Source organism: Odontesthes bonariensis, chromosome 21 (genome assembly GCF_027942865.1).
Source record: "Odontesthes bonariensis isolate fOdoBon6 chromosome 21, fOdoBon6.hap1, whole genome shotgun sequence".
NCBI classification, from domain to species: domain Eukaryota; kingdom Metazoa; phylum Chordata; class Actinopteri; order Atheriniformes; family Atherinopsidae; genus Odontesthes; species Odontesthes bonariensis.
In genome coordinates, this window is record NC_134526.1 from 26,301,303 (window position 1) to 26,327,053 (window position 25,751).

Consider the following 25,751-nt stretch of genomic DNA (forward strand, 5'->3'; position numbering starts at 1 on the left):
GCCCATCTTTCGCCGCAGGCTGAAAACCCACCTCTTCAGGAAAAACTACCCTGATCCGTCCTAGTTCCTTACGCACTTATTGTTTCCTCCACCACTGGCACCCTCTATATTTTCATTACCCCCTACCCGAACCAGGGTTTGAATCCCATTCCTGCTTTTCTTACCTCTTTTATTTCTTCCCCTACCCGAACCAGGGTTTGCATCCCCACCCCGCTGTGACTGGTGTGCAGTTGGTGAGAGGCTGAGGTACCTGACTTATCGCACTTACTCTAGCACTAGTTTTGCTCTTAGCTGTTTGGTATTGGAAGGAAATGCACTTATGATTTCTTGTGACCTGAAGTTCTTTTGCCTACCGATGTTGAACGCACTTATTGTAAGTCGCTTTGGTTAAAAGCGTCTGCAAAATGACCGTAATGTAATGTAATGTAATGTAATGTAATGTAACAATAGAGCAGTTACAGAAGGGAAGAAGCAGCCCTAAAAGAGGTGGGGGGAGAGTGAAGGTACCCAAAACAGTGGATTAAAGCTCTTAGATTAGATGGCAAGGAGTGACCTCAGCAGCATAGAGAGCAATCGCCCAGGAGTGTGTGCGTGTGTGCGTGTGTGTGTAAGTGAGAGAGATTATCACCACCAGGAGAATGTACATTAGAGATTGCTTCTGGTTCTCTTTGTATACACTGTGTGTGTGTGTGTGTGTGTGTGTGTGTGTGTGTGTGTGTTTTGCAGGTGGATTGTTAATCCTAATCCACTCCTGGATGTTAAAACTCTAAGGACCGCCAAGCCATTAGTGCCTGTTTTGTGTGTGTGTGCATCTGTGTGTTTGCATACAGTAGTATACAGTATGAACACACGTCAATATTAACCAGTGTTTGTCCGCTCCCGAATGCACATACGCATGCGCAGATGTACATTTGTGTATGACAGCGCATTGAAGAGTGTAATCTGAGAGTGAATAGGGGGGGTTAGAGGGCCATCAACCAGTGCATTAGAACTAACTGCAGACAGACAGTCAGACGGGGTGGGGGGTGTAAAGGACTGAGGAGAGAGCTGGTGTGTGCGGGACTTTAGTGGGTTTGTGTGTAGGAGATACGATGGTTTGAGGATTTCAGGGGGATAGGGACAATGAGGGTGAGGATTTAGGATAGCAGTGAGGGTGAGGGGGATGGAGTGCATTAGTGAGTGCATGTGTGTGTCAGTGTGTGTTGATGGGATTGAGGGGATCTGACCCATAAAAAGCAGACAGACACATCCTGATACCCCAGTATCCCCTTTTTCTTTTATTAAAAAAAAAATCTAAATAAGCATATATAAACCAAGATGCTTTTGTCACTCTGAGATTCTGTGTTGTTTATTTAAACACCTTCCAGCAGGATGTTTTGGAAGTGGTTTACATTCACTTGGATTATTCATGCCCACCTGCTCCCAAAACGCTGGAGGCGGATCTGAGGCCACGCCTCTAGTTTCTTTGCGGTGCAGCTTTGGGCTAAACACCAAAGATGGTGGACTATGAGGCTGTGCCTGAATCAGAATGAGAGGAAAGAACCGGCTGTTGCACAGCTGAGGCTTCAGCTGGACGCTCCAAAACATGACTGCGTGTAAACTTCCACCATAGCAGGAGTTCAAACCTCATGCCTCATAGGGCTTGTTAAACATCTGGGAAATCATCTGTGTATGCAATTAGGAAAAACAGCCGAAAGCTTCAAAATAACATTCAATTCAATGCACTTCATTTAAGCTTTATTTGTATCGCGCCAAATCACAACAATTGTCATCTCAAGGTACTTCAAATAAACAGTCCAATTCAAGCCAACTATTATTCATGTCATTGTAACAATCAAAATCCAATAAAAGCTCATTCATTATAATCCAAATTAGTTAAGGAAACCAACAAATCGTACCAAACTTCTCATGATCCAATCCCCCAATCCAATATTGTACTTTCCATTTGATTGAAATGTGGATGAATCATCTATGACTATCAGTGGCGCCAGCTGGTAAAGCAAAAACATTTTTTCAGTTGAGAATAGTCCTCAAAATAGTTCTTTCAAGTAATTTCTACCACTATTAAGGAGCTAATATATTTATTTGGTCAACATTTACATTCCCTCTAAATACTTTGACCTCCCAGAACATTTTTAGTTACTTGGCAGTTACATTTGCATCCACTCGCAATCATTTTTGCATTTCTGTTTATGTGTACAGTTGGCTTGTTGGTGTTTGAAAATACAGCTACGTGACGACATCACTGTTACATATGTCACAGTGTACTAATGATTTGCTACGTTTTAACGTTTGTTTAGCCAGAAATGAAGAGAGGGTCACTTGACATTGTTGATTTGGAGCCTTATAAAAAGGAGAAGAGTTGGACGATAGCGTTGGTCAGATGGCTCCTGTGCCAGAGACCACGAATACGGGAACCATCTGACACGACATCTTCAGTTGTGTCACTTGTGATTTATCACTTTTCTACTTTGCTCTTACTTATATATGGTTAGATTGATAAGATAAAAAACATATGATTAGGGTTACAATTAATGTTCATGGTTAGGTTTAGATATTACAATATACATGATTAGAGTCAGAAAAACGTATGTTTCCCTATTCATGGATTGTGATGTGGTGAGGTGATCTACCCAGCACGGACGTCAGGCCCCCAATAACAACAACACGGCAGCTCTGAACTAACAGTGCAATAATACGCGTTCATTCATTCATTCGGCTTAAAGTATTGGTGAAATAAAGACAGATAATGCCTAATTTAGAGGCTGTATTGTCTATGCCCCATTCACTCCCTTTATATGGATATACACGGATCTCGAGAAATCTAAATAGCGTCCGAAGGACGCCGACTTTCACCAAACTGTTATCGGTGAGTAGAAAACAAACAAACTTCCCCTTTAAGTAATTTTTTATTTATATTTATTACATATACAAAACCACGAATATGATCAAAATGTATAGGCAGCTGTCAAAAACACAGCTTCCAGTGATTTCTAATTGAAGGGTTATATACAAAATAGACAATAAGAATCTCAACTATTTTTAGTTTTACATTTAGCATAAGCTTGCTTTAAACAGGTGAGCCATCTTTGAGCTTTATTCAAAATAAATGTGTAATAGATGCTGTTATTCTATGCAGTTCTTTTTTTTTTTTTTTTTGCTTTAATTTGACCTACAGTGCACTGCGGGTTAATATTGAGAGAGAAGTGAGACGATGGAGTGAAAGCCAAACTCAGACAGAAATAGACAGGGTAAGGAAAAGTGAGAGGGCAGAAGGCATTGAGAGGCTGAAAAAAGTGTCTTCCTGCATTTTCCATTTCCTATTATTTATGAGCTGGAGAAGCAGCAGAGGGGAAGGAGGAGTTTCTTCGTTTTGTCTTCCCCATGACCGCGGCTAACAGACCCTCTAATCCTCTGTCAAAGACTCCTGTTTTGCAGTCATTCCTTTTTTGCACATATAAATGAAAAGTTTTACATACAAACTGCAGTTTGTCTCCTAATCTATTTATAGAATTTTATGAAAAGTTGCTCTACAGAGTTAGAATGCAATTTAGTAGCAATTCTAACATTTTAAGTGCGTATTTTTCTTCGGTAACATCTTCGGTGCAAAACCAGATCAAATCAAAATCAAAATCAAATCAAATTTATTTGTATAGCACATTTCATGTACAAAACAATTCAAACTGCTTCACATAAAATAAAAGCATTGCAACAGGGAGTGGAAGAAGCATTAAAAATACATAAAAGAATATAAAGAGAAACAAATAAAATAATTTAAATGAATTTAAAAACAAGCAACAGTCATGATAAATTAAAAGATACCGTGCAGATTTCATGCATAGACACATGAGAAAAGAAATGTTTTTAACCTGGATTTAAAAATGTCTACATTTGGTGAAAGTTTAATCTCCACTGGCAGTTTGTTCCACTTGTTTGCAGCATAACAGCTAAATGCTGCTTCTCCGTGTTTAGTCTGGACTCTGGACTGGACCAGCTGACCTGAGTCCTTGGATCTAAGAGCTCTGCTAGGTTTATATTCTCTGAACATATCAATATCCACATATCCAAGAATTGACCCCTGGGGGACTCCACAAGTCATGGCCACTCGCTCAGATTCATAGCTGCCAATTGTAACAAAATAACTCCGGCCTTCTAAGTAGGACCTGAACCAGTTAAGGACCGCTCCAGAAAGTCCAACCCAGTTTTCCAGCCTGTGCAACAGGATTCTGTGATCTACAGTATCAAACGCAGCGCTGAGATCCAACAGAACCAGGACTGAAACATAACCAGAATCAGTATTCAACCTGATGTCGTTTAACACTTTGACCAGAATTGTTTCAGTGCTGTGATGACGTCTGAAGCCTGATTGAAAGTTATCAAGACTTCCACTTTCATTCAGAAAGTCGTTGAGCTGGTTAAATACAACTTTCTCAATAATCTTGGATATAAAAGAGAGGTTAGAGACAGGTCTGTAGTTGTTCATCATAGAGGCGTCTAGAGTTCTCTTCTTTAAAAGTGGCTTAATGGCAGCTGTCTTTAGTGACTTGGGAAAAATGCCTGATGCCAGTGAGCTGTTAACTATTCATAGGAGATCACTTTCTACTGAGGTAAAAACAGTTTTTAAAAAGTCTTATGGTATTATGTCCAGAGTGCAAGTTGTTGATTTCAGATGCCAGAAAAGACCCAGCCTCGGAGAAGGAGCTAAAATGGTAATAGGAACTGAGGGCCGTGGTCCCTAGTAAAAAACGTCCCTATTCCTAAAAAATGTTATAGCAATTGCAAAAGGTTCCTACAGTGGGAATCCGCCTAAAGACTGACAGAGAAAGAAATCTCTAGTACTTGTCACTAGCTGCCTCGCTTAACAGCTAGATAACTTAGCAGACTCCCCCAAGACCAATAACATGACTTAGTGATCTCATGATACGCCATGGTACGACAACTGACCATTATCATACAATGGGTATGTTAGCTTATCTACAATATTGCGGAAAAAAGACTACAATGAAAATCCGTTGTAGTCTATATACCAACTTTTATAATGGGGTACGGTAAAACCGTGAAGGGTTGTAGGCATGCTAAATTTCAGTTGTACCTATTTTTATTTTTTTTAGATGTACCAAGAATTAACAGCCAATGCCAGCAAGAATGCAGAAAGACCCTAGCCTGTATATTTTAGGGCTGAGTACTCCAAGATGACATCTTCACCTTTCGGGCCACTTTTAACTCAGTTTGCACAAGACCAGACACACTGAAATATACAGCAAAGCTGAAGATGTGAGCAGCAGTTCATGTGTCCAGAACAAGAAAATACTTTTTTTTTTCTCCTTTTATTTGCTTTACTATTCTTTTGCATAAAAAAAAAAACAGTCAAGACAACAGAGCTGTCTAAAAATCTTCTACTTTATTCAACAAGGTATATGTTGTTGTAAAACATTCAATAAAAAATGATCTATAATTTATTGCTCATTGTCATCTTTACACTAGAACTTTTGATCTGATGCATAATTTTTTCCAAAGCACTCTCACAAGGATTATGTTGCTAAATAACTAGACAAGGTTTTATGCAATCATTATAATAGTAATAACAGACATACACACCCATGTTCAGATAATATAAAAACAAACCAAAGAAATAAAAGTTACAGTATTTGGACAGACAACAGACGAGGGACAGGCAGACTCAGGAGTCTTCTCATGTACTTTCTGTGGATAACTTTTGTAGCTTTTCAGCGAAAGATGAAGAAATAATGCAGCTTTAAACTTCTAAATAAAAAAACTGACATAATTCACGGCCGGAAATAAGAGCATTTTGGGGGCCAATGCTAAAAATTTGAGGTTTCAGATTTTGAGATTTTTGTTCCACGGAAGCCATTTCAAGGTCCCACTTCGTACATCTATCTTCAATGTAACAAGTCCGTAGTTACATAAAACCTGGTTACTGAGTCATATCTAAAAGAAATGTCTGTGGGCTTGTTCAAAAACAATGTTGCCTGGAATGAATGATGGGCCTTATTTAATGGCTCCATTTTGGATAATCGTGTTGCATAAATGTCAGTGTTCCTCAAACACAGGTTTGGAATGTAATCATGCCTGTATAATTGGATTAACTCTTCTAATTTCACTCAAGAAATGAACGCTTTGTTTCTCATTATGGAGAATATAATCTATCAAATTGAATTGGAAAAAAAAAAAGAGGAAATCTTAATTACTTACAAAAAAGCGGGACCAAATTCATCTGAACACCAAGTAGAGTTTTTGGAAATGGTTGGATGTATATAATCAGATTTAATACAGTACTGAGATGATGTGAGGCTTTGCTGTCCCGAGTCCCTCAGAGAATCCCACGTCCTTGCCACACCCCCCCTCATACACACTCTGACCAAGCCGTGTGTGCTTGTAAGTGTTTCGTGGATCTGCTCGACCTCAGTGCGCGTGTGAGATGCAGGCGCATGTGTGCTTCACAACCCACACGGGAGCCTCTTGTGTCCGAATGTATATCTAAAGTAAGCAAACGTAAACGGACGATCGCAGTCACATGCACATCGCACAGGCCTGCTCTGAGGTCGGTGGTGATGTTTGTACCTCATGCCACATGTTTACATTCTCATTTTAAGGAAACTGTGTACAAGGCAGTAGTAGATGGTGATCTGGCAAGGTGTAATATTCATTTATCAATTTTTTTTTTTTTTTTGTCGTCATTTTCTGTTTTGGTTTTTTTTTGGGTATGAGGAAGGAGTGCAATCATAGGAAACAAAACCTAATGTGAAGGAAAGCTCTCATCAATAAATAAATAAATAAGTTAATAAGTTAAAGGGGTCTGTATGTACAACGTGAGGAGAGATACAATGTGTGTGCATGGGTTTATACGATGGTTTCATGTTGGTTGTGTGGTTTTGTGCCTGTAGGTTAGGAGGAGAGGAGGCAGGAACCTTGCACCCCTCCAGAGAATTGGAGTGTCATTCTGCTCTGACAACACTAACAGAACTGCACTACTCTGACACCTGACCTAACGCCACCCAAAAGCATATCAATCATGCTTCACAAGTCATTTAAAACTACGTGTAAAAACCTTGAGACGTCACGAGAGGAAAGATGGTTGCAAAAGTTTTGGGATGTTGTTTCTTACACGTAAAGACTTCAGTCTGACGTCGATGACTGGTAGTAAATTTAGTCTGAGAGAGACATTTTGTGAGATCAGGCATCATCCTAAGGTGACCGTGGTGGTGAAGCAGTCAGTATGTTTAACTTGATGCTAAGAAAAGTGTCATTTTTCATATACTTGCCTATGTATGCTATGCCTATAATGGATTCAGGATTGCTAAGATGTTAAGGAATTTTGGAGTCAATAAACAAGGTTTGTATTTGGTTCATGTTAGAATGACGGAAGGAAAAAGTAAGTGGCGAGGCACCGTAGATGGAGTTTGAGCCCTCTAAATCAAGAATGTAGAGCATATGCTCACATTTGCCCCAACACTGCCTCTACCGATCCTCCATATATAATTCTTGCATACGTAGTATGATTTCCAAATTTCCAAGGACTTGTACAACCGATGTTCCAAACACAAGATTTGCAAGAAAATCATCATAAACACGGATACGCATTATTAAAAGCAAGCATATTCCCAGCCTTAGTGCAGGTGAAATCACAGTAAATTGAATTTCTTAGTTGGACGGTCAGACCAAATAATGTAGTAGGGAGTCGAATGACTCATGGACGAATCCATAGTTTGACCAGGAAGTAACAAAGGGAACGATACGTAGGGGAAGAAACCTTTAGCGACAGAGAATAACTCAACGGAAGGTGCATGCGAGAAATAAGAAAGCTTTTAACTTCTCTCTGAAGACTGCTTCCATTATTCAGTTATTTGTAATTTCTCTTGTGTACAACCAAGCTGAGTGCCATGAAGCACAGTTGGACAGTCTGATCTTATGTCATGGATTATTCCAACTAGGCATATGATCTGCTTTTTAAAGGCAATCTCATAGTTCATGTCATTAAATGAATTGCAGTGCCATCCAAACCTTACCATTCCACTCAAAGTGTGCTATGCTAAAACATAAATGGTTGTTAAAAAAATAAAAATAGGACAATGCTAATTGGATATAACATACACCACGGAGGTGTAAATTATTTTGGATGTGGACGACAGCACAGTAAGCCAAGATTATACCCAAAGGGGTGAAATTAGAAACCATCACTGATAAACAGAACTCTCAGAATAAATTTAGAGAAAAAGCCAGGTGCAGAGATTTGCCAGTTGGGCCTTTAAGGCTCAAGTCGAAGTGATACACTTTCTATACACGAACAATATGAAAATCCAATAATGTGATTTCATCTGTTAAACTAAATCAAACTGATAACTGTGAATCAGATTGTATTTCCCAACGATCTCTTGGGACGGATCCCACACCACTACATCGGCTGTCAGAAAGCGTGTGCCATTATTCGGATCGGAGGCTTTCACTGAACAGCTACCAACACTTGATGCAAATTCTAATTACACCTTCGGTTTGCAGTGTCGAAAGCTACATTTGATTTTGATGTTTTCCTGTTTGACAAGTTGATGATTTGTTTGCACCATGAGACCCTGTAAAGACTTGCAAATGCTAATATTGTAGGACAGAATGACTATTAGGGGCTGCAGAGCAGACGTTATACGACTTCGCCCATACTAATGCCTTGAATATGAACAATGACCTCTTTTTACACGGATTTGGGTGTTGGGAAAGAAAAATATCCTTCAATTGTAATATTTTCAAAGCTACGTTTTTTAATGACATCTACTTTCGTTTATGTTGGTGTCAACAGTGATTACACATTGCTGCCAAAAACATGAGTCGATACTGTGCCAGAATGCCTGGAGCACTCGGAGGCTGCGGCCGCTACGCTTGCATGCATTACGCTACGGCTCCTTCGGAAACACACCTTTAGTTACCTCATGCACAATAGTCACTTACATCTTGTTATAGATTTGATAACTACAGGATATCAAATTAGCTCAGTACACTGCATCCAAAAAAGGCATCCGAGATGCGTTAAAATGTTACTGTTCAAACCATCTTTGATTCTAAGCGTCGGCTTATGGATATAACGGTTAGCTAAACTGATGCGATCAACTTCTTCTCTTCTTATTCTTGGCTTCTCTAAGCCACATATATCGTGGCAAGTATATGTGCAAAGACAGGAGGCTAGTATCCACTGTAAATCGAGCCAATAAATGGGTTACAAGGTTTTCTTACGTTAGCCACATGCATTATATGTATAACATTACAACATAAAGCAATTTTGTTAATTGAGGGCTTCATGAAGCACTAAACAATAACCTTTAAGCTTGCATACATTGATCTGTATTTACACTCAAATCCTTGTAGCCTCTTATGGACAGTTTAGTTTTTAATAAAAGGCTAATTTTTTTTTTTGTTAGCCACAGACTTACGGAATCTATTAGCTTTGAGTTCAAAATAACAAAAACTGGTCATATCTTATGATTGTGATCATCTTATTATCTCAACATGGCACAAATTTCCCCCCAGCACACATACAGTAAGTCTGGCAGTGAGAATGTGACTCTACAATATATCAAACTTCATTTAACTCATCAAAACTGGAGGACAAAACCCGCCTGGGAGCTGCGTAAATAACTCATCACTTATTCTTATAAAGACACTGATCATAACGTCATATCGTGGTGTGGACTAACTGCCGGGGCAGGAATAAACTTGCAGTGAACGTGTGACAGCCAGAGGAAATCTCAAGAGTTGGAGTGATCAAGTGTGTGAGTGTGTGTGGGTCAGTGTGTATTTCTGTGCTCCTCTGGCTGCGTGTGTCTGCGAGAGGTTGGAGATATCAGCTGTGGTACATTCACGGTGAAAGGTTAATAGAGGTGCTGTCCTGCCAGGGCCCTAATAGGCTGGGGAGGGTCAGCTTCTGGGCTAATCTGAAGGATATGTGTTGACGTTGATGGTCACGGGAAGAGGATTTTTTTTTTCCCTCCTAGAGGAGAATGCATTTTCCTTTTTCCACCCACGGGTTGTTCTTCATCAGCTCCGGGTTCAGGAAGGGATCCTCTGGAACACCGTCCTCTATCCACTTCACCAAACTTTGTGGAGACAGAGGGAAAGAGAAAGAGAAAGAGAAAGAGAGAGAGAAAGAGAGAGAGAGAGAAAGAGAGAGAGAGAGAGAGAGAGAGAGAGAGAGAGAGAGAGAGAGAGAGAGAGAGAGAGAGAGAGAGAGATATGAGTTTTTTTCAGATTTCAGAAGAAAATTTGTACCACATCCATCTTCTATCTACTATTCTATTTTTCATACAGTGAAAAAAATGAGTAAGACATAGAACTACCAAAGATAGATCATTACATTCAACATTATCTCCACCTTTTTTTTAGTTGAAGCCTTTTAATTGAACCATTTAAGCATTGATTTACTTGGAGCTTTTATGAGCTTTAGTGACAAGCCAAGATGGAAGCTATTGTTAGCAGTGGTAGCTTAACATTTAAAGACACAACAAAGGTTATTCCCTCAAAATATCAAGTATAATATTTGAGTATTCCCTAAAAGTGCCTTTCTGTGTTAAAAACAAAGAAACATATTGTTGTTCTTCTTCATGTTAAACATTTATAGTCTATAAAAAGCAGCGTTAATCGCTTCAGTAAACCCAGACATTTTTCCTTCTACATTTTTAATTGGTTTGGGACTTTGTTCAATCCTTGACATGAAATGGAATGTGAGGTTGAATTGCTGGTATTCTCTTGTGTATTTCTTTCTTTTTCTTTTTTCTTTTTTATGTAAAGATGATGCTCTTAAAGTTAAATAGTTTTTATGTGAGACTGATTTGTACTGCCATAGGAGTTGCTTTGTAGAGGAGATCTAGTAGCTAAATGGGACCATCCACCCTTTCACGTATTTTCTATATCCACTATGTCCTACATCGTTGATAGGTCCATGGCCAACACAGAGAGAAACTGGAAACAACCATGCTCACTTTCATCTATCTGGTCTATATCGGGATTATAGGGATCAGGAGGTTCTTTATTAGGTACTGAGCCAGTATTAGAAGATTAATTATTGAATTTAGGGAATTATTTACTGAGTCTGGTTCATTTTTATTTTGTAGCACAAGTTTCTTGTATTTACTTTGAATTCACTGGTCAATAAGGAATCTGTAAGTTAAAGATCACCAGTTATCCTAATGTGCATGTTTTTGGACTGTTGGAGGAGGCAACAGCAATATATGAAAAAATAACAGCGCAGGTTCACATTGAGCCCATTATTGTATACAAATACGGCTTGTTGTAGAAAAGGACGAAAGGTGTCTCGGTGATGTTATCTTAAAGTGTCGCACATTATGGGCGACAGCTCCTTTTCATTTGTGCATGGCAAATATTTCTTAAAAATGCGCTGTTAGCATTAGCTAAAACCAGTCACCGAAAGCTGCTGGTCATTTAAGACAGTAGTAAACTCCTGAGTGTGCTGAGGTTAGCAACGGTATGTATTTTTTTAAATTTTTTTTATTTTTGGTGCTTTTATGCCTTTAATGGACAGGATAGTTGAAGAGAGACAGGAAGCAGGGGGCAGAAAGAGGGGGAACAACATCCAGCAAAGGGCTGTCCGATGCGGAACTCGAACCGGGGCCAGCTGCAGCGAGGGCTGTAGCCTCTAGTACGCGGGGTGGCTGCTTAACCCACTACGCCACCGACACCCCAACAATGGTATGTTTTGATTGAGTAGGAAATTGAAAAACCCTTTGAAAATATTATTTCACTCAAAGGTCACATAATACTCTTTGCAATTTTTAGTTATAACTGGAATTCTATAACTATCCATGTGCTCCTTTATCTGTTCATATAATGTTCATATATAGTGTTCATATCTATGTGAAGTGTTTCAACTGTACTTTTGAGTTGTCCGTCTCATGTGCTTCTGTTGCAAGTTCAGGCTTTTCTGTTGGTTAGTTAGTACAGCTAACCAACAGCTAATCTACACCGCCAGCGGAACAGCTCGTGTAGCCTCAACCCAAAGCAACTCAGTGTACTCTAAAGCCTACAAGTCAATAACTGGGTTTCCATTCACCAACGCTGCAATTCTGAATCGATCTTTTGAAAAGCCGCAAAAAAAAAAAAATAAATAAAAATCAGACACATTTCCATTAAGTCGTGTGAAGCGAATTATCTAGGCTGTGTAGTGTCGCCACAGGGCGCTAATGGCTGTGATTTACTAGAAGAAGCAGTTGTCCAAACTGGCAAAAAAAAAAAAAAAAACAGTGGTGGACATCAATAAGAGGAACCTGAAAGAGCTCTTCTTCAGGAATTACTTTCATCTCTTCACATATCTGGGAAATAAACACTAATCTGTCACACCTTGAAACACCTGGTGAGTTTTTAAATTGTTTTGTAATTCATACAGTAAATCTTCCAATTTAGCTTTGATCTCGGCTATATCAAACATTGTTTTTACTGGTGCGCATAGCACAAAGCTATTTTTTTCCCCCAGTCTCTGAGCTTTCTATCATGGATTTGTAAATTATCTGCACTAATAATACACTGCTCTTCCCTTGGCAGCACTCTTTCTTCTCCAACACCTGAGCCCCAGCTGCCCTCGCTTTTACACCGTTGATCTTGAAAACCGTGCCGAGCAGCAGGGGTGTAACGACTCACTCTGTTACTGTTTTGGAGGATTTCTCTCGTTTGAAGGCCAGCTGGTATTTGAGGCTCTCCACCTCCTTCTTCATCTGGGGCAGGTCCATCTCATCCATGGCTGCAGCTTGATGTGGGGGCTTTTACCTGTGTACACAGGGAGGAGGCTCCAGTTATATTTATACAGCGCACAGTTAAATAGAAGGCAAACACACTCCATACATCAGTGGCCTGCAGCAAGATCGCAACAATCTGATTTATCACTGCTGTTTAACAATTCCGCCTACAGGAAGGATAAAAGGATAAAAAGAGGTTGTTAAATTCATATCACACAACTAAGAGCTGCCAGAACTAGCAAGCCCTCTTAACTCCACAAAAGCATGCATTTGGCTTCTTTTGTTTTCTTTCCGCTACTCCAGCTTTAATGAATATGCTAAATTATGTACATATACAACCAACATTGTGCAAATTTTCATTAAATTCTTGTTTACCGCCACCTTTACTTTGATCACTTCATACCAAGATTAATGACAGTGGGTTAGAGTGGAGCTGGCATTCAGTAACTCTCGAGAGGGAAATGATAACAGGTTCTGATGCAATTCCCAAAAAGAAGAAAAAGGGCACCACGTATGTGTGTTATGTCCCAGTTCAAAGGTTTGCTCTTTGAGTGTTTGGACCAATGTGAAGAAACAAAAAAAAAAAAGAAAAGAAAAGAGAAAAGTTCAGCTGTTACTTAGAGGCTAGAGAGGCGACTTGGAATCCAAAAGGTAGCTGGTTCCCTTCCCTGATCGGCAGGAAAAATGTGGGCTGGGCAGTGAGTAATCAGTACTGTCCTGCTCCTTTGCAGCCGAGGTGAAGAGACATGTAAACATTGTTAGAAAGAAACTAATGGCTCTCCATGCCCTTATATTTGGTGTCTCTTTTGTGCTACTATAAGTCACAACTGGCATTCTTTTTCATTTGATTTCATGTTTATTTTTTGGTTGCTATCGCTCACCACAGAAGGATTTGCTGTGTATTGAAACAGATCTCACAAGAGATACAACACACCACCGAGGCATGCTAAGGAGGCAGAGAGGAATCCTGGACCCTCCCTGAATGCTTTCTGCAATTCCACAGAGAGCAATCACTGAGATACAGGTGGAGATACCACAGAATCCTACTTTAGTGGCACGGTTATGTTCACACTTCTGGATACCTTTGTATAAAATGGGAACTTCTAAAGTTTGTTGTTTGTCGAGATTAATTCAATTTGAGCCTCGCGTGTAACTTGACGGGCTGCATCCATTCCATTCAAGGTGTAACAATGAGCCAATGATGACTTTCACATTCATTTTCTTGTATTTCTCCATAATAATAACACCAGTATAATCTTTCTGGTGGACAGACTGAATAAGGTTGACCCGGAGCTGCTTGAATGACATATTTCAGAGCTTTTACTTTTAATACCATGTCAATTTTTTTTTAAAGTATTTTTTGGGGCTTTTTATGCCTTTATTGGATAGGACAGTGGAGAGAGACAGGAAGCAGGGGGAACAACTTGCAGCACTGGGCAGTCTGATGCGGGACTCGAACTGGGGCCAGCTCTTGTACATGGGGCGCCTGCTCAACCCACTACGCCACGGACCACCCCATACCATGTCAATTTAAAAGGTTTTCATATCTTTCAAATTGCTATTGTTCATCATGGCAACTGAAATTATTAGATTATAACTGAAGCCTTCAAATTCAGTACAACCTTGCGTGAAAGGGAGAATAAGACTGAGATCAAAGTCATTGCTACTGCTGCTTCCTAAAATATGTCATCTTTAGTTCTTTTAAGTTTGGACAACTGGATGAAGATATTGGCAATTAGGAATTGATCCATCACCTGTTGTATTTTCCTTTTTTGTGTGTCCGTTTTTGTCACTTTGTGTGACTCATTTAACTCTGCAACCCTCCTGTACAGCTATCTATCTGCTTAATTCAGACAGCAGAAAAAAAAAAATGGGAATCTTCTTTGAACTTAAAAGTAGAATATATATTTAAGATTTCCATAACCTGCTGAGGCCAATGGGGACGGAGTGAAGATCTTTGAAATACATTCTGGGAATGGCCCAGTTTGCAACTGTATCTCACTGATGTTAGAATCATGGAGGACTTTATCAGATCAGGTTAACAAATAATCAGCAGCACGACTTGGATCTCTATTAAATGACACTAAGGTCAGGGGATCCAAACAAGCTTAAATGTGGCCTTCGTCCTCCTCCGCTGCATCATTTTTTGTTTTCTGTTCTTGTTTCCGTCTCTCGCTCCCCTCCCACATTCGGTGTCCACTATACTCGCTCAGTAGTACTGATCCCCTCTTGTGTGTGTGTGCTTTTGTGCACTTATGTGCATGCATGTCTGTGTGAGTCACTCGAGGATTCGGATGAACCGAGTGCTGATCCGGTCTGCGCTTAGAATTGATCTTGTAGAGGCACTTTAGTACAGAATTGATAAAGATATTTTCAACGGAGCATTATATAATGCTTGATATTATGCAATTGTCCTTTATGACAATTTGTTCAGTGAGGGGGCAGTCTGAGGCAGGAAATAGCTCTGAATTTAACTACTATTTTACAGCATGCTCAGGAGGCTGATGCATTTCATTATCCAATCATAGTTCATTACAAACAGCACAGTTGATATCTAAATTTCTCTCTAACACGTTAATGCTCCTCAAATCACAGCTACATGCTACATATAAAACACCCAGAACCTGTCATGAGAGAGATCATTATCCAGGTTTGGAATAGGACTCTGTTGACAATATAATTGATATTTAAATGTTAGCTGTTGGTTCATTTTAAAGCTGGGGTAAAAAATCTAGAGAATTTTTCTTCCCACAAAAGTGCTAGACTTAAAGTAAATCAATCCCCTGTCCTACCGCTCTCCCTCCTTTCTCTCTGAGCTCCTCCCACGGACAACCTCAGGCATATGCATACACTAAAAATAGAACGGCACCAGTGGGACTCAAACCCACCCTCTGAGTGGGAGTCGAATGCTCAACTCATTCAACAACCACATCCTACTGATTCCAACTTGTTGCTCTTTGGTCTAAACTGAAAAAGGCCACTAAAGTTCCCGAAGAGACCTTTAAAATCATTTCCATTATTCTGACTACAGCTGAACAAGTTCTATGTGAATAGGATCTTTAAATGAACACATAACTCAACATTTCAAACTCTAATTACTTCATTCTGCCATTGCAAGGTGTTAAAGCACAGTAAACAACTACGGCTGTTAATGTAAATGCAGTAACATGTTGTTTGGCTAATGTCTACTCACGGCTACATGAGATGTCCTAGTAAGAAACCTCAAGCAATACACCTTACTTGATGTTCTGTATGGTAGGTCACTCTTTCTTTAAAGTTGGAATATCCATTTGTTCCACTCGTTGAATACCAGTCTGTGTAAATATAACTATATTTATATTCTGAACCTGCCCTGGGCACAACACAATGTAAATACTGGAAAAACCACTTTACTACCACATGGTTTACTGTCATCAAACACTGTGAGGTTTGAATCAAAAAGATTATTTGAGGCAGCTCTCCCCTCTGCTGCTTTCTCACTTGCTTCCTTTCGCTGCTCTGTGATATCCATTTTTCTGTCTCCTGCTGTCTTCCACAGATGCCTCCTCACAAAGTGCTCCCCGTCCATTTACACAAATTTCAAACAGTTAATCCATTACCCAACACATTAGAAGTCCCTCTCCTTTTCTCTCTGTTGTCTTGCCAGTAGCTTGTAATGATAGTTGTTGCTGATTAAAACCGTCTGCATTCAGTCCAAACCACAAGTCATGTTTAAAGCTGCTTGTTAAATGTATCAAACACGGACCATTTTATTGTGATCCCTCGATAAATTGACTATATACTTGTCATAAAGGCCCTCGTCTGCTCTTTGTCACAGGTAACCAGGCTTCTTCAAAGGTTCATTTGAGGTACTAAAACATGTCAGAAGTCTTGTGCCCTCTGTTATTCACCCATCGGCCGTTAAGAGACAGCTTTACTTCACGCTCACAACGGATGTATAAACGATGTTTGTGCTGTTGAACTTTCTTTAAAGTTGGAATATCCATTTGAAACTTGGAACATCAGTAACCTCTTTGAGTTCAAAATTGATTAAGACCAAAGTCTGTACAGATCACTTGAAGTAGTTTGCTTTGTAATCCTGTGGTGAGCGCTCTGGTATAAGCTTGGTCTAATGCGTGACCTGGTAACCTCTCAGTTAAATGTGTCAGTGTCATCTTGCCATGTTTGTTTGTTGCGATGAAAGTTGAAGAAACTGTCGATTCTAAGAGGACAATCATGGCACCAAATAATATGAGAAGCGTTTTATTTAGTATTTTACATCAAAATGGGGGTGTAAAGAACAAAGACCGTCGACTTCGTAGGAATCAGCTTCATTACTAAGCAATGACAATAAATCTTACGTGCTATCTTGCCACAGTGTGGCAGTGGAGGCCATCCAAGTCAACGTCAAGTGTTCAGTGCTGTCTGACTGCATGTTATTCCGAACAGTCAGCTACAGCAGCTTACTTGTCAGGGGCTCATAAAAATGCCATCACTGATAAGGTAGCAAGATGTATACAACAGTTCAATACCTTTGAGGAATTACATTCATATTTCATATTTGCTTAAACTGGATTTTTGGAAAAAGAGGCATCCTTACTGTATGGTAAATATTGAGTCGGGCGTAACCTAAATGCTACAGTGTCCTATTTATGCAAGCTCTCAGGAGCTGAGAAAGAGCAGAGTATAGTTTTCTTTAATGTAATTTGAATCACAATATGCTGAAAAGTAAATCTAGCCTTTTTGCCCAATGACACCACAATCTGACCATCTATCCCAGCTTTAAAAGCTCTTAAAATTACCAAGTGCTCATCTTTCTAGTCCCTGCCAAGGGCACATTAAAAGTGACTACCTTAATACTACTAAAAAAAGAAGTCAGAGGCTATTTTCTTGCCAACGCCAGCAAGTGGACAGGTCAGTGACACAGTAAGTAGGAAATGACCAAATGGGCCTGCAGTAGGCAATGAGAAGGGGACCACTCATATGACTAAGAGCCCTTGGCCGGCAACTAGCACTCCAAGGCTACCAACTCATTGGATGGAAAAGTTAGCCGATGTTTGCATATTTGTGGTAAGAGCACCTGTCCAAATATTTGGAGCATGCTCCAATTCCACCTCTGCTACATTTGCTGCAGCCTTAATTCCGTCCCTTTCCCTATACCATATCTACCTCAGTTGTACGTTAAAGTACCCATTTTAGCTTTAAGGAAAACTGAGCTACATGACACAACACATGTGTCATACAAAACTCTTCAGACTAACTATGTCTGGCTTTAGCTTGAATTTAAACTAGTTTTTACACACCAGATCATAAGCATTTAAACAGCTTTAACCTATGACAGACAATCAATGTTCTTCCTTTCTCAAAATAGATATGTGGGACACCAAAACAACAATACTTAATTATTTGGCTAAACGTCTAAAAGCCTTTGGACGTACATTGATTTCAGCTACATAAACGCCTTTCATACAAACACTATGGTCCCACGTTACTGCTTTTACCAAAGTCGTGGCTCAGAAAAAGACTGGACTGAGTTTTGCTTATGCATGAAACAGACAGAGCCAGTTAGACTTAGTGATCTTGTTGTGTGTGTCCTTTTGTGAGTGTGATCAAAACACCAGGTGCAATGCGTGCATGTGTCTCACCAGTACCAGGCAGACAGAGAGGTAGAGTGATGGCCACTTCCTGCTTAATATCAGGTCTCAGTAGCATCCTCCAGAGAGGACTGTGAGATTGGATGCTTTCCTCCATCTGACCCCATCACTCTTTGTCTCCTTCACATTTTTGCTCTCTTCCTCTTTTCCTCTTTCACATCTACTTGTCTGCTGTATCCATCTATTTGTAAGCATTTGTATTTGCAGTGAGTTATGCAAGCCAAATTACTTGGCTATTTTGACAAAAATGAATTACCCTATAAGTTGATCATTTGCAGTTTTGGCCTTGGTCTTTCGATTTGTCCCAAAAACATCCATCAAGTGTATATTTAAGGCCATCTAGCATCTACCATCTAGTCCTCAGTTTAAAGGAAATGAGCTTGAAATCGTGTTTTCAGCCACTGATGAGGCTGACATTAACTTTTGCCACCGTCAGCGGTAATCAGTGTCAATCTGCCAAATGTGACTTTGCCTACTGGCCAGACACAAGAGGCCTTTATTACTCCAGTCCTATCTGAAATCATGACACAGCTTGACTTTCAACTCGCCAACTTTCCAGTTGATATGCTAAACTGACCAGCAAACACTTACGGGTCAACATTAGCAGTTATTTTGGAGTGCTGTTTCTGGCGGCCTGATTAATTCAAGCCCAATATTTGCTCTGTTTTTTATCTCCCAACTCCTGAAGGAAAAATGTGTCTCATAAGCTGCTAAATGCCCTGCCAGCCAGCCACTGACTGCATCTGTCTTCTGTTAGCGTACATTCGGTATGCAAAGCTTTTTAATGGCATCTGCTCCCTACAGCATGAAGCAAGACTAAAGCTGTGTTTCGACTGAAGGACTCTTCTCCAGGGAATGGACACCTTTGGAGGTACTCTGTGTCTTCCCCCTTAGGGGTAAGAGTTTAAAGAAAGGACAGGGGAAAATTTTTAGCCCCCAGATGTTCCCTGTTGAGTACTCACAGACAATCTCTGAAATAGCTCATAAAATCTGTTTGTGGTAAGAAGACCACAAAGGAAATGCATCAACCAAGCATCTGAAAGAACTTTTAGTTTCTTGAAAAGAGCTCTAGTGACTAAAAGTTTGAAGCAGGACCTTTAACCACAAGCTGTGTGTTCCTTAACACAATTTTTAGAAGATTTACTATATCTAATTGATGCTATGGACTTGAGTAAAATTCTGCAACTGCTTTGTGGTGGTTTCATGCTACCCTGGGGGCACTCTCATAAACCTGTGAGCTACTCTTGGTTGTGTTGGTCTTGTTGTTGGTCCTTTAACTTTGCTCTGCTGTGGAAGAGCAAGAGATCCAAATAGATAAAGATTTGTTTTGTGGTGAAGTGAAACAAAGTGTTAAAACAATGAAGATTGTCCACTGCAGCAGCTGTTTGTCCTTTCACCCATGTTTTTCAGTTCACTTTATCATTTTTGACACTTTGTCCTCTTGATGATTAAATCAACTGTTGTCGGATGTTCTGGCTCAAACTAATTTTCACCCAATGAGCATTTGGCCTTTGCATGACATCATACCTATAAGCTGCTTTCACATAGGATTCAGTATCCACAGCGCTCGCCTCAGGGGTAGGCCGCAAAGAAGAGGAGGACGGTGCACACACACAAATCATGCTCAAGTCTGGTGCCAGGGAATGTGAGATGACCGAAAACTTATCCAGGCAGTAGCTGCTTTGTCAGCGGCAGACTTGGATGTAGGATGTCTTAGTCAAGCTGTCAGAGGAATTCCCTCGCATTACTTTTACCGACGATGTGGAAAGGACAAGCAGCTGCTAAGAGGTCGTGGGTTCCTAATATCCTCTAGGCAGGACAGGCGTTTGGAGAGTTTAGGCTCATTCAGGAGCTACACCTGTACAATGATCAATCCGAGGTCTACTTCAAGCTGCTAACCCATCAGTTGTTTACCTTTTTTCATTGTTCTCACTCCCTCTACTTCTCAAATTACTCGTTGAATACCAGTCTGTGTAAATATAACTATATTTATATTCTGAACCTGCCCTGGGCACAACACAATGTAAACACTGGAAAAACCACTTTACTACAACATGGTTTACTGTCATCAAACACTGTGAGGTTTGAATCAAAAAGATTATTTGAGGCAGCTCTCCCCTCTGCTGCTTTCTCACTTGCTTCCTTTCGCTGCTCTGTGATATCCATTTTTCTGTCTCCTGCTGTCTTCCACAGATGCCTCCTCACAAAGTGCTCCCCGTCCATTTACACAAATTTGAAACAGTTAATCCATTACTCAACACATTAGAAGTCCCTCTCCTTTTCTCTCTGTTGTCTTGCCAGTAGCTTGTAATGATGGTTGTTGCTGATTAAAACCGTATGCATTCAGTCCAAACCACAGGTCATGTTTAAAGCTGCTTGTTTAATGTATCACCTGAAGATTTTTGCTAAGACAATGGAAACACACCAGCCGTCCTAAATGTAAGAGGGTAACAGAATACAAATCCTATCCAACAGCAAAACTCCAATGAACCATTTAGAACACATTCTCGAAGCATCACAAACTGCAAACAAGAGCTAGCCACTGCAGATTCACACTTTACTTGGACTAAAACTGAGTGGGAGGCAATCGTGGATTAGTTTTTCCAGCATCCTGCCATCCTGCAATTAAAAGTAAAGGGAATGTTGACCGTAACGGGGGGGGGGGTAGAGTTGGAGGGCATGTTTATAAGAATAATAGCCTTTTTTAATCCATCTCAAAGTAAAAGCAGATAAGTGGTAGAAACAAGATGGAGGCATGGAGGATCAAACACTTAATGTATTCAGCAGCAGATGTAGTTCTGCTGCAAGCATCATTTACACCTATCTATTACTGATAACTAGATGTGGAAAGTAATGTTTGGTATTATCATGGATGGATAAAAAAAAAAAAAAAAGTGGACATATCAAAGGTAAAAGACACTTATACACCAAGCCGACACTTTTGCTTTCCCCAGTTTGTATACCATACACATTAGCAACCCCTTCTGCTATGCCTCTTCCCACATGCTTAGATTGCACATCCTGGGCGGTAGTTGGAAGTCATCTTTGAGCTATGTGAGCTATTTTGTTTGTTCAGATGCTGGCGACAAGATGAGACGCAGCGAGGGGCCTGTTGTCGCCACTGGTTCTACACATCCGTTTCGTGTATGAGAGCCCTTTAACCATGAGAAGGAATTCAATTTTCTGTGCTCACAATGACTGTTCTGTTGTTGATGTTCAGCAGCTATAATGCTGACATGACCAACATGGTAATAACTAATTTCATGGCAATCCATCCAATGAGTCTCAAAACACCAAGGTAAGCTCAAGATGATGCTACATTAAATTCATCGAACACTTTACCAAACTCTTTACGGTTTGTCCTCTTGGGACAATGACTGTTTTCTACCAGATTTAGTAACAGCATTGTGTGATGTATAGCTGCTCGACTCGTTTCTACATTTTGTTTTTACGTCTGAACTGAGCCTTTATCTCAATGTGAACTAGACTGAAAACACTTTGTGCTCTATAACAGGTTCACTATAAAGTCAAAAGACAATTATTAAACCATGCACTGCAGCCTACCTATTATTAGACTATATTTTAAAAGAACAAGGGTTATTATTATTATTATTTTTTGCCTTTTAGTGTTGATTCAGATTTTGGAGCGGCAGGACACTTTGTCCCTTTTGGTTAAGGTGCAGCTACTCTGGTGACTGTACTGAATATGGAGCTTAAAGTCTAAACTGGGACATTTTAACATGAATGGAGGTCAGGTTTGCCTGATGATTATTTCAACTATGATAGAATATGAAAAAGACGTTAATTACATTTTCTCTATTAAAAACTAGCATAGAGTATTTCTGACTTCTTCTAATCACACCAGTTCTTCTTTTGCTTGGCGTACTTTACCCCAAGATGTTAATAGCTCACTTAGGCTCATGAATGTGCTTTTCATTCCTAGTATGACGCTGCATCAGAAAGACTGTTATGTATGTGTGAAGTGTTGTCTTTTTTCTTATTCTTTTTTTCTTTTTAAAGTCATGTTTGGGTGAGTGGATGAAGGGTAAAGTGGCAGTTTTGGGGGAGGGTATGTAGGCCACATAGTGATTTGGGTCACAAGCATCCAGAGATTAACCTTTACCCTCTTCTCCTCTGCCATCTTCCCTGCCGCACTGACACCGCACATGTGTGTCCGTGAAGCCGTCAGCTGGGCGAGGTGAGTTGTCGCCAAGGCTTTACACGTTTAAGGGCTTTCTCTGATTTCTATGATTTCGAGGTTAAATCAAGAAACCAAAAAATGAAAAGAACAAAAACGTGAGTTTGAGCGAAGGTGGTGAGGACAGAAGCAGGAATGCCACCGTGAGGGATAAATAACAGGCGGCAAGACGGATGATTGGAAACAGAGTGAGTGACTCCTCTTGCTTCTATAGCTACTGCATTGTAAATAGAGGCTAAAAATAGAAAGGAACAGGCAGAGCTACTCTGACCAGCTGAGAATGGAGACTAAGAAAGTAAGAGGAGCTTCCTCTTCATTACACTGACGAGGAGATGTTGCTGCTGAGGATTAAAACTATCAGATGCAGACAAGATGATGTTTCAGCTTCTACAACGAGCCGATCTGCTCAGCACTTCAATGAGCTCAGGGTGATTGGAATCAGTCCAACTAATATGACACCAGTGTGGCCCTTGCTGCATGGGGACAAGAGAAATCGATGGAATCTGATCAATATGGAACTGGACTGGATGGAATTCATGTTTGTGTCTATGTCCGTGGGTGTGCGTACGTGAGGTCCCCGCAGGGGAAAACGCAGATGCAAAACATCCACAAAGACAACCGAGAGAGCAACAAAGAAAGAGAAAAACTACAGCAAGAAACAGAACAGCCACAATTAAGAGTGAAAACAAGCCATGACGAGATGTAAAACAATGGCCGCGAAGACATCAACCACATCCCTCACAAAACAGCTTTGATAAGGCAAAAACAACCGCTGTGAAATGCTTAGCAACCATGAAAAGATTTGAAAAATTTTCATGAAATGCCACAAAACAACCACAGCAAACGCAAAACAACTTCAAGCAGATACTGAACACCAACAACCAGATGCAAAAGGGGATACAAGCTATTGCAAATGCAGGACATGAAACAGTGTCAAAGACCAACAAAAACAACACAATGAGATTATCGAAAAGGGGTGTCAAAGCAACAACAAAAAGAGGCAAAGCAAATTCTGCAAGCTGCAAAGCAACCACGAGACATCAAACACTCTCAAAGAAAAAACAACCAAATCAGACAGAAGACAACCTCAAAAAGACCCTGAAAAGTCGCAAATACCTTTCAAACCACCACGAAAACACCCACAACGTGACACAACTTATACCAAAGGGTCACAAAACAACAACGTAAAGAAGCTGAACAAACACGATGACGTGCAAACAAATGAGGAGAATAATGGATGCTCCAAATTTCTCCAAAAGATCCCCCCAAAAAATCCACAGCCGGAAAACTACCACGAAGAGATGCAAGATAAATAGCATGAGATTGGAAACAACCACGACACAAGAAGAGGTCTCAGCCAAGATGCACCTGCACGGTACGTGCAAAGGGACCACAAGAACACAAACCAGCCCCAAAGAAACGACCTAAAAAGAAATACAAATTAAAAATGGCGAGTCAATAAAAAACAAACCACACACACACACACACACAAATGTAAAGAGATGAATAGATACAACTGAGAGAAACTACAACAGATCATTTATCCTTTATGGCTTGTTCTTTGCTGGACAGGTGGGGGACTCACCGTCTGTTCAGTATAGAAATATCAACTATTCATTAATATTATAAAATCTTAAGATACGTGGCCCCCTTTATATATATATATATATATATATATATAACCCCATAAATGTTGTAAAACAAGAAGAAGAAAAAAAGAGAAGAAAAAAGACCCCCCTTCAAATTTTGCCTAATTCTCCAAGCATCATTTCTCCTCAAAGCAGGGTCAAATGAGTCCAAAGGAGAGGAGTGATAGAGGAGGAGGAAGAGGAGGAAGAGCAGAGAATAAATGTAAGTTTTATGTAACATTCGTGGGTTCTATATGGCCTGCTACCAAGCAGCCTGCGTGCTGGGGGGGCTGGAGGCAGACGCTTTGATCCGAGTAAGAAATCGTCCAGTTATTGAAGTAGTTTACACTTAAAGTAAGCTGACAGACCTCTGTCAACAGTGTCTTTGACTGTTATATGTGGCGTCCAGGGAATTCAATGTGAGCTCGAACTGATCGCTGGTCTGTTTGATGTGAAATGACTTCTCAGGCTGCTGCAGAAAAAGCCGGTTACACTGAGAGCTGGTGCTGGCGAGAGAATATTGTAAAATGTACCAGAGGCAGTCGCATCTCTTACCTCACTGATGCGCCGGTGGAGGCTGTTGCTCTTTCTTTAGGTGCAGTTAAAGACTGCTGGACCGGCAAGCGGATCGGTCTGATTCCCTCGCTAAATAACTAATAGCAGTAAAAAAAATAATAATAATAAAATTGATGTCCGTACACTTAGTTTATGTCGGTGAGGCGGAGCGCACTCTGAAAATAATAAATAAATTTAAAAAAAGATGAAGGATAAAATCCGCAGTATCCGGAGTGACGAGCGGTCTGATGCTGTCTGGAGTGCTGGGGGGAGCCTGTAGTTACCCGTCGGCCTGGAGTCTGCTGTCCTCTCTAGCTTAAGCTGAGTGAGAACGAGGCGGGGAGGAAGAAGTTAACGAAGTAGTGCGGCGCGCGCTCCGCTGTGCACTCCTCTGCTGGGATCCTCCTATATGAGCGGCCGTGCTCGCGCGCGCGTGTGAATGTGAAGGGGGAGGAAAAAAAGAGGAGGAGAGGGGGGGGGGGGGCAATGCGTGTATGTCCCCTAGGATGCGTTTGGAGAGCTGGCCGGGCTGGAAGGCGGTGGTGGTGGTGGAGCAGGAGCAGGTACAACCGTAAAGGACGAAAAGACCTAAATCTGGCTGCGCGCGTGTGCGTGGACATCTTTTTTTTTTGCCCCCATTGCCCGACTCTTGATTTCTGCCCTAATATGGACACTAATAGCTCCATCCGTAAAAGGCAGAATTAGATTTCCACTCAGAAGGGACACGCATCAGGGTTGATCTCACATGTAGGAAACGCTGGAGTTTGGATGATCCAGTACTTTGGTCAGCAGTTAAACTGCTGATTCATTCATAGTAGATTTTGTGTCTGTATAACCTTTGGTGTTAAACCTTTAATATTATGATTGTCAGTTGTCTAGCTGAGAACTTTATTGAACTTGTTTGAACAATTTAGATTTTTCTACATTTTTGCATGAATATGATATAATCAGGTTTGAACCCGTCAAGTCCTTCAAGAAGGGTTCCAAT

The 25,751-nt window shown here is 40.5% G+C and overlaps 1 protein-coding gene across 1 annotated transcript; it reads right to left on the minus strand.

The window, feature by feature from the left end:
- Window positions 1-5,381: 5,381 nt before the first annotated feature.
- Window positions 5,382-25,168, minus strand: gng13b (guanine nucleotide binding protein (G protein), gamma 13b). The gene is made up of 3 exons (XM_075453996.1): window positions 24,764-25,168; window positions 12,655-12,780; window positions 5,382-10,100 (listed from the first exon to the last, which is right to left on the minus strand). The coding sequence occupies exons 2-3, from the start codon at window positions 12,750-12,752 to the stop codon at window positions 9,995-9,997; spliced, it is 204 nt and encodes a 67-aa protein (XP_075310111.1). The 5' UTR covers window positions 12,753-12,780; window positions 24,764-25,168; the 3' UTR covers window positions 5,382-9,994.
- Between the last annotated feature and the right edge of the window lie 583 nt (window positions 25,169-25,751).